Below are 9,420 nucleotides of genomic sequence, written 5' to 3' on the forward strand. Positions count from 1 at the left end.
CCCTGTAGATCCTTCCCTAAAATACAAAAAAAAAAAAAAAAAATTATAGGCAAGAAATTATTCATAATATTTCCTTATTGTCCTTTTTAATATTTATAGATTTTTATAATGATGTCACGTCTGTTGTTCCTAATACTGGTAAATTGTGTCTTTTTTATTTTCCTGATCAGGCCTGCTAGAGATTTATTACTGTTACTGAGCTTCTCAAAAGAAACTACTTTTGGCTTCACTGATGTTTTTCTACTTTCTGTTGTGTTTTATGCATTTCTATTCCCACCCAATGCCACCCAGCCCACTGCAATGCCACCCACTTCCCCTGTCCTGAATTGAGGATTGCAGGAACCTAGGACCTTGCACATGGTAGACAAGTATTCTGCCACTTAGCTACAGCTCCTGCCTTGACTTGAAATCCTCCTACCTCTTTCCCAGAGTATGGGTAACAGGCATGTGCCACCTCATGGGGGTCAGCTTTTTTTAAAAAAAAAAAAAAAAACCTAACTTTTAAAAATTAGGTTGGTGGTGACTTGTGGGTTAGCTCAGTTGTTGAAGCACCTGCTCAGGCAAACCCAGTCAGACTCAGGGGACAGAGTTTGATCCCCAGATCCACATGCCTTACCAGACCTGCCCTTAAGGCAGCCTGAGCCAGCACCTCTCCGCCCCTCCCCCCAAAAAAAATTTAGTTTGGGCTTGAACCCAGGTCTACTTTCTTACCATTCTCAGACCCTTTATAGTTTTTTAAGATGTCAGAGGAAGTCTTGGGTTTGAAAGCCCTTCTTTCTAGTGCTCTAGTGGCATCCAACAAATTTATATGTTCAATTTTCATTTTCATTCCATTCAAAATACAGTTTTCATTTTGAAATCTTCAATAACACCCATATGTTATTGAGAAGTATGTTATTTATTCCAAATACTTGAGAGGGGTTTTCTCACATTGATTTCTTAGAGATTTAATGCCACTGTGGTCAGAAGCATACTTTGTTCAACTTGAATCCTTTTAACTCTACTGAGATGGGTTTCCCTGGCTTGCAGTATGGTCTGTCTTGATAAATGTCCTGTATGTGCTTCAAAAGAATGTGGAACCTGCTATGTGCTGGACATTAGCTCGAAGCTAGGTTAAGTTGGTTGACAGTAGGTTTCTTGTTTGTCTTTTTGTCTTTGTTTTGCAGTGATTTCTTTTCCATGAAAGCTTTCAAAATTTGTATTGGAGTTCTGGTGTTCTACAATGTGATGAAGATGTGTTTGGAATGCTTTCTTTCTGATTTTTCTGACATGGTATCTGTGGTTGGCAAATGCTGGCATTTGGTATTTCATTTCTGCTTCAACTAAAATAGTTTTCTTTTTTTTTTTTTTTGCGGAACCAGGGATTGAACTCAGATCCTTGCGCTTGCCAGGGAAGCACTTATTCCACTGAGCCATCTCCCCAGCCCCTAAAATAGTTTTTTCAATAAAAAAATTTAACTGACACAAAACTGTGCATATTTATGGGGTAGAGTATGATAACTTGATACACGTATACAGTGTATAAGCAAGGTAGGCTTCCTTTGGGATTTGAGTTCTAATTTTTGGTCTTCCACAGTTGAGAACACTTACTACAAAGAGGCAGAAAACACAAATCTTACAGAATATTCGAATTTGTTGAGTGCTGGTTGCACCCTGGAAGTTGAGGGCACCAAATCAAGAAACACTCCAGCCCAGCCTCAGAGGTAAGACCATACATTGGGGGCTTAAATGGTGTGTGTATAATAAATAGGTTTAAAACCCAGTAACTCAATGCACGTGATGAAGCAAAGCAGTATGATTAATGTCGTGATACTGTAAACGCTTTCTGATGCTTCTCCAAAATGGCCTTGTTAGAGTAGTTCTTCCTAAAGTTAACACTTCAGAGCTATATAATTGTTACCTCTTCCTAAGGTCAAGTGTCTCTTATTTCTTTAGGTTTCTGTATTTATTATTTATTTATTGAGTTGAAGTCTTGCTTTACCGCATAGGGTAGCTTCAAATTCCTCTTGAGCTTCCTGGGTAGCTGAGACTGCAGGCACTCACCACTTAGCCTGGTTTTCAGTGTCATTTAAGTTTTCTCATTGTTATGTATATATAGTATTTTTCTTTCCTTTTACTTTCATCCTACTTTTGCCTTTTATTTATTATTATTGTGGTGCTGGAGATTGAATCCAAGACCTTGTGCATGCTAATCATACACTCTACCATTGAGTTACTTACCTACTCCTGCCTTTGATTTTGTTGTTGTTGTTGAGATTTCACTATGTAGTTCAGGTTAGTCTTAAATTGTGGTGATCCTCCTGCCTCAGCTCCCCCCTTGCTTTTTTTTTGTTTGAGATGGGGTCTTGCTGTGTAGTTCAGGCTGTTCTTAAACTCACTATGTAGCCCAGAGTGGCCTTGAACTCGAAGTGATCCTCTTACCTCAGCCTCCGGAGTGCTATAGGTACTATAGGCCCGTGCCACCATTCCAGGCTTGGGATCCTGTTCTTTTTATCCAGTCTAACATAATCTTTGAGTTTTGCTTAGAATGTTTACAATTTTTATTTATTATTTGTATTTTATAATTGCTAATTTTGTTAAGATTATATCTGTCGTCTTAATTTTTTATTCATCATCTTTTTTTTCTATTGTTATTGTTTGGTTTTTCCTTTCCTGTTTGGTATCAATCAGATACTTATTTTACAGTAGGGGGGATTGAACCCAGGGCCTGAAACATGCTAGTAGAAAAGTGTTTGCTATTGAGCTGTATCCTAGTCCTCATTCAAATGAATTTTTTTTAAGTGTTTTAATTCATCTTTTGGCTTTTAAACAATATATATTTAGACTGTATATATAACCATATTCTTTCTGCTTTTTTCTTCTTGATAACTTGTAGAGAACATGTAAGTCCATTTGTTTTTCATTCGAAATTTCAGAGGCTTTAACCAGGCCCACGATTTGTCTTATGATACCTCAAACTAGAAGACTTAAGTATTGTATACCCTAATCAGAAAATGTATTTAAGTTAACCTTATTTTTTTAATTCATGTGTTTGGTACAGGGTCTTGCTACGCAGCTCGGACTCGTAGTGATCCTCCTGTTTTCAGCTCTGAGATTACAGGCATATGACACCACACCCAGACTCAGTCGCCAGCTCCGCACACTCCAGTGGTGGGGCTGGCGCAGCATGCAGAACTGGGGATGAAACCCTGGTCCCTGTGCTCGCCAAAGCAGGTGCTTAGTCTGCTGAGCTATCTTGCTGGCCCTACGTTAACCATTTTGAGTACTGACATAAGTCTACAACTTTTTGGCCTTATAGAAAATTTCATACTATGAAACTTTGTTTCATGCACAAAATTATGAAAATATATAAAATTATCTGTAGGCTATGTGTAAAGTGAATATATGGTACTAGGGGTTAGCTCAAGGGTTAGTGTGTGCTTGATTCCTATAAGGCCCTGAGATTAATCCCCAGCATCCCTCCCCCGCCAGAGAGTAGATACAGAGCATGAATAATCATCTTGCTTAGAGATGGGTCCCATTGTCAGTGCATCTCAAGTATCGCAAATGTCCCAAAGTCTGCTAATTGAAAACCCAAACTCACTTCTGACGAGGATCACTCAGCCTAGATGTACCGGTTGCAGAATAACTTATCACAAAACACAGCCTTACCAGTCTTAGTCAGCACAGTTACCCTTTTTAGAGAAGGACGCCTTGCTAGTTTCTGCCTGATGTTTTGTCTGTCTGCCTCAGTTGCTCCTGGGTGTTCATAATTTAGCAGCCAAATAGGGATTTGTGCAGTTTTTGTTCACATTTTGCTATCACATTTTATGTGTCTAAACAATGTATTTAATGAGGCTATTCTTTTTAAATATCCAAACGCTCTTTTGGCCTTAATTTCTGTCTTCTATCATCTCCATCCCGTGAGACTAGTTTTATGCTGCTGGAGCTGCTGTGTTCGAGGACTTTGCAGTTGTTGGTTGCCATGCAAAAATGTTCCCTCCTGTCTTCTCTGCGCTTTTGGTTACTTTGCAGTGCCTTCAAGTTATGCCTGTATGGCATCTATATTCTGTAGTAACTTGCAAGATTTGTCAGATAAATCACTTCTGTATTACATGCATGTTTTTTAATGAATGTTTTCTCATAGAGATTAACTTTTACAGGTTAAAAGTGAGATTTTGGAATTTGGATGGGGAAATTGAGACAGTATTGCTATGAATATTGCTATGAATTGATAATATTCAAATCTGAATAATGAATACCTAGCCATTCATTATATTTTCTCCATTTTCAAATATTTGGAAATTCTCTAGAATAAGGATCTAAGGGTAGGCATGGTGGCATAGGCCTGTAGTCCTAGAACTTGAGAGGTGGAAGCAGGTGGATCACTGTGAATTTGAGCCCAGCATGGGCTACATAGCAAGACCCTGCCTGTCTCAAACAAACAAACAAACAAACAAACAAGAATTGAGGTTGAGGGCCAGCCAAATATTTCAGTGGATGAAAGCGTTGGATCCCGGGGCCTGCCATGGTGGCGCACACCTTTAATCCCAGCTCTTGGGAGGCTGTAAACAGGCGGATCACTATGAGTCCAATCTAGTAGTGAGACCCTCAACACCCTGTAGAACCTACACTAAAATACAAAAAATAAAATAAAAATTTGAGGTTGAGCATCTCTGTTCTAACATCAGAAATGCTTCCAAATCTGAAAGTTGAGCAGTGATACAACACACAAACTTTTGGGGCATTTCACATTTCAGATTTTTAGGGTGGGGATGTTTAACTGGTAAAGTCTATGCAAACATTCCAAAACCTGAAAAACTCTGAAATCTGAAACACTTGCTTCTGACCATTTTGAACCTGTATAATATCTTGCATTGTTAAGGATTTTTGCTCAGAAAGTGTTGAGAAGTTAAACATGGTCTAAAATAACTGATAAGAGCTGGGGAGATAGCTCAGTAGAGTAAGTGCTTGCCTGGCAAGTGCAAGGGCCTGAGTTCAATCCCCGGTATTGCAAAAAAAAAAAAAAATAAATAAATAAATAAATAAATAAAATAACTGAAAGGACATGCCATGTTAATGGATCAGAGATTTATTTGCTTATTTTTGAAACAGGGTCTTGCTGTGTATAGTCTAGCCTGGCCTCAAACTTGAAGTGATCCTCCTGCCTCGGCTTCCTGAGTAGCTGGGACCACAGGCCTGTCTCACTGCACTCTCCTGTTTTTTAATTGGTGTTTTTATTTTTATTTTTTTGAGACAAGGTCTCACTGTGCACTGTGGGCTGGCCTTGTGCTCGCTTTTGTAGCCCCCAGGCTGGTCTTGAACTGGCAGAGATCCTACTGGCTCAGCCTCCCAAGTGCTAGGATTACAGGCATACACTACAACACCCAGTTCTGGCCCGTGTGGTGGGTGGGGCCCGGGGATTGAATTTGGGCTTTATTCTACTGAGCCATCTTCCTGGCCCCAGATAGTTACATTTTGTAAAGCTTTTAAAATTTTTATGAGTACATGTTGCAGTACATAGTGTTTGCATTCACTGTGGGGATTCAGTGCATGTGCATAACACATCTCAAGTCTCTGTTTCCCCCCTTACTAAATTTTCCATAGCTCTTTGTAGTTTGACATACTTTCACATTTCTGAAGAAATTTGTGTATTTATAGTAGATGTGTTCATTATTGCTAAAAATTTTTAACTATGTTTCTACCATAGGCGATCTCTTAGACTTTCTGCTCAGAAAGATTTGAAGAAAGAAAAACATGTTCCCATGAAAGCAAAGAGATGTACCACTTCTGTAATCAGTGAAACTCCACCATCCAAAAAAATGAAAATGTAAGTAGACACAACTTTTTTTTTTTTTTTTTTTTTTTTTGAGACAGAGTTTTGGGTATAGCCCAGGCTGGCCTTGAGCTCAAGCCAGACCTCTGCCTCAGCCTCCCAAGTGCTGGGATTACAGGTGTGCACCACCGTGCCCAGCGAATGGACACTCTTCTTATTGCCAAGGAGAGACATAGACATACTGTTCTTTGTATACCACCTGTAAGTTAAATTCTTTTCCAGAATTTAGATAAACTTTTGAGTGAACTGAGTAGAATTACAGGTGAGTACCTCTTCAGTCTGGTACATCTGCACCCTAGGAAACTCTTTAAACCATGACCATGATGAGCAGAATTGTTACCTGTGTTGTGTGGGTGACTCACGCTTTAGTTGACATGGACTTTACCCTATGGTTAAGGACAAGCCAAATAAATGGCACTTTTTTGCTGTTGTTTTTTTTTTTTTCTTTATGTGCTACCTAGGATCAAACTCGGGATCTTGCACTTGCTAGGCAGGTGCTTATTCCATTGAGCTACCTCCCTGACCCCATTTTTTCCTATTTTTGTTGGTTGGGATCTATTTTGTGGCAAACAGTATTCAACTAGCATGTTTAAATGATAGTGACTTGCTTTACTTCATAGAAGTTTATATATAGTTTATTGCTTGCTTTGGTTCAGTTGCTGAATGATGATGCCAAGCTATCACCTGTGATAACTTAGTTTTTTTTTTTTTTTTAAAGTACTTATCTCAGCCTCCCAAGTGAGGGAGTACAGAATTATTATAGCTGGCTTCCTTTGATTTCTAACTCACTGCCACAAGATAACTGCTGTATTTATATGCATAATGGCCATGTTCAAGAGAAAAATGAGTATATGATAAAGAAAATGTAGCTAGGGAGATAACTCAGTGGCGTAGGCACCTGCCTGGCGAGTGCAAGGCCCTGAGTTCAATCCCTAGTACCAAAAGTCAGGAGGATTATGGTGAGTTTGAGGCCAAACTGGGCTACATATTGAGACCCTGACTCAAAAAAAAAAAGAAAGAAAGAAAGAAAGAAATCTTTCTCAGAAGCATTTAAATTACATCTTAATTGCCCAGTCTGTCACTGGGGCTCCCCAATTGCAGTAGACTGTCGAAGTGAGTGCAGTACTTAGTAGTAGCTTGGTACCTTGCTGCTCTTTGTAATAAAGAGATGGAATGGAGAGTAGGAAGGTAACTAGTGTCTGCTGTTTCGCTCTTTGATGATGAGCAGATAGAATTTTTCTTACCCTCCTAACCACCCCTGGCCAGGGCCTACCTTGGACTCCGTAGGCTTCCTCACAGTTGACTCACTGGAGATACTGCTCCAGGAGCGTGAGGTTCAGCAGGCCTATGTCGTAAGAAAAAGTGTATTTATTTTTTTCTTTTTTTATTTTATTGAGAAATAAATATGAATGAGACAGTTTCAAAGCTGATTAATAGGACAGTTTTGATAATCAATACATTATACATTGTTATCTTCTTAGTGTTTATCCAGAGTACAAGAAGCAGACAGGATATCCTGTCCAAACACTGTTAGTACACCTCTTTCTTCTCATTGAGTTAAGCAAAAGTAGCTGTATATCTATCCTAACTATTTTGTATATATAAATATAAAATGATCTTTTCTTTGTATCCCCCCCTTTTTTTTTGTTTAGTCCTGTCAGAGGTGAATATTCTATAGGCATCTAAATACTAAGGTGTTTGAATTCAGCTAAACAATCCAACACTATCTAGCAGTCTATAGAAAAAGTATATTTCTTTTTTGCTTTTTCAGAACCAGGGATTGAACTTAGGCCCTTGTGCTTGCCAGGCAAGCGCTTATTCTACTGAGCTATCTCCCCGGCCCAGAAAAAGTATATTTCTAAGAAGGCAGTTTGTTTAAATTTAACAAATATTAACTATATTTTTATATGTGACCCACAATAGTACTTCCTCACTTACGTAATGTTTAAGCTGTGGGCCTCATTTGGACATGGCTGGTGTAATTATCTAATGATACTTTTAAAACCATTTTGTGATTAGAGCATATTTATTATGCTACAAATGAGAACATTTGGGAAGAGGGGTGTGAAATATGCATGGGAATTGAGTATATGTTTTTCGTCCTTTTAAACTCAAGTTCTCAAAACAGCAAGAAACCAGGGGAAGAAGAGGGCACTACTCAAGGTACTTTGAAAAAGAGTACGTGTTCTCCAGAGAAAGCCAAGGGCAGACGTACTGTGCCTCATGTACCAACTATAAAGTAAGTTTTCTTTCCCAGGTTAGACCAAGAGGGAAAGGGGAATAATTACAAGTGGGGGCCTCTGCAACCATGTGAGTACACCCAAACGCTGGGGGAACCCCTAAAGCTGTGTTCATGGTAGGTGAATCACTACCAGTATTCTGGGTGCTGCTGAAACCATAAATAATGAAGAATATATTATTTAAATATACAAGAAAAAGTTATATACCTGCCTCCACCTCCTGAGTGCTGGGAAGTGTGTCACCATGCCTAGCTGTGTGTGTGTGTGTGTGTATGTGTGTGTGTGTGCTTTCTTTAACTTCTCTTGTGTTTTTGAGGCAGTTTGGCCTTGAACTTGCTAGGTAACCCAGCTTTGTGATCCTGCCAAAACCTCCTGTGTGCTAGAATTATAGGCACGCTGCAAAGATTTTAAATTTTTTTTTATAGTACTGGGCATTGAACCTGGGTTAGGCAAGCAGATGCTGAGTTGTGCACCCACTTTTAAAAATTGAAGTGAGACCCTGTACCAAAATAAAAAAATAAAAATATTGATACAAGATTGATGGCATCAAAATTAGTTTTTAAATTTTGTAAATTGACAGCCTATTATATGTTTATAGGAAACAAAGTAATGCTATGACTTAGCAACAGTGTAGAATAATTAAATGAAGATATTATATCTAGCTACCAGTACTTACCATCCTTTGTGGGGGCACAACTGAAATTCACTTAGTAGTTTTGAAATTTGCAATACACCTTTATTTCTATATTAACTATGCTATGTAATAGATCTTAAACACTTAAGATTCTTTTGTCTGAAATTTTCATACTCGTTTAACTATCATCTCTTTTCTTTGCATTGCCAGCATCATATTGTTTTAACACTTATTTGCTGATATGAATATAGTACTATTACTGTTACTGTAAACATCATTGTATTTCCTTGTGGTGAATTGTCCCTTTCCTTTGAGTGACCTTAGTGATATTCATACTAAGAATGGCCCCTGTGTGCTGAATTTAAACATGTCACTCGCTTCAGAACCATCTGACTTAATAGTCGTAAATATTCTGTGAGCATGAAGTTTCTGTTCCTCAACTTTCAACGCAGAAAATAGGCTAACACAGGTTAAATAGTTTTCTCAAGTCTATATAGGAGAAAAAAAGAGAAACACAGAATTGGCCTTTGACTAATTTAACTTGTTTTGGGTTATACCTAGTTTGCACCTTTGCCTGCCATAAATATTTTTCCAATTCTCTGTCTTTTTTTTTTTTTTTTTTTTTTTTTTTTTTTTTTTTAGAGACAGGGTCTTGATACCTGGAGCTCACAGTGTAGTAGCCCAGGCTGGCACAGTGATTGTCCTGCCTCAGCCTCCCAAGTGCTGGGATT

At 38.5% G+C, this 9,420-nt stretch overlaps 1 protein-coding gene and 1 non-coding gene across 2 annotated transcripts in view; both read left to right on the forward strand.

The window, feature by feature from the left end:
* The window catches only part of Tpx2 (TPX2, microtubule nucleation factor), a 66,827-nt gene that overhangs the window by 32,711 nt on the left and 24,696 nt on the right, over positions 1–9,420 (forward strand). The window contains exons 5-7 of the mRNA XM_023714951.1: positions 1,577–1,703; positions 5,690–5,809; positions 7,932–8,054. Coding sequence (XP_023570719.1) covers positions 1,577–1,703; positions 5,690–5,809; positions 7,932–8,054 — 370 coding nt within the window. The remainder of the gene's footprint in view (positions 1–1,576; positions 1,704–5,689; positions 5,810–7,931; positions 8,055–9,420) is intronic.
* On the forward strand, positions 1,771–1,833 carry LOC111816702. Its single transcript, XR_002821051.1, has one exon. It is a non-coding gene; the product is annotated as a small nucleolar RNA Z39 (small nucleolar RNA).

This window comes from Octodon degus, unplaced genomic scaffold, assembly GCF_000260255.1.
Source record: "Octodon degus isolate 3935 unplaced genomic scaffold, OctDeg1.0 scaffold00037, whole genome shotgun sequence".
Taxonomy (NCBI): Eukaryota; Metazoa; Chordata; class Mammalia; order Rodentia; family Octodontidae; genus Octodon; species Octodon degus.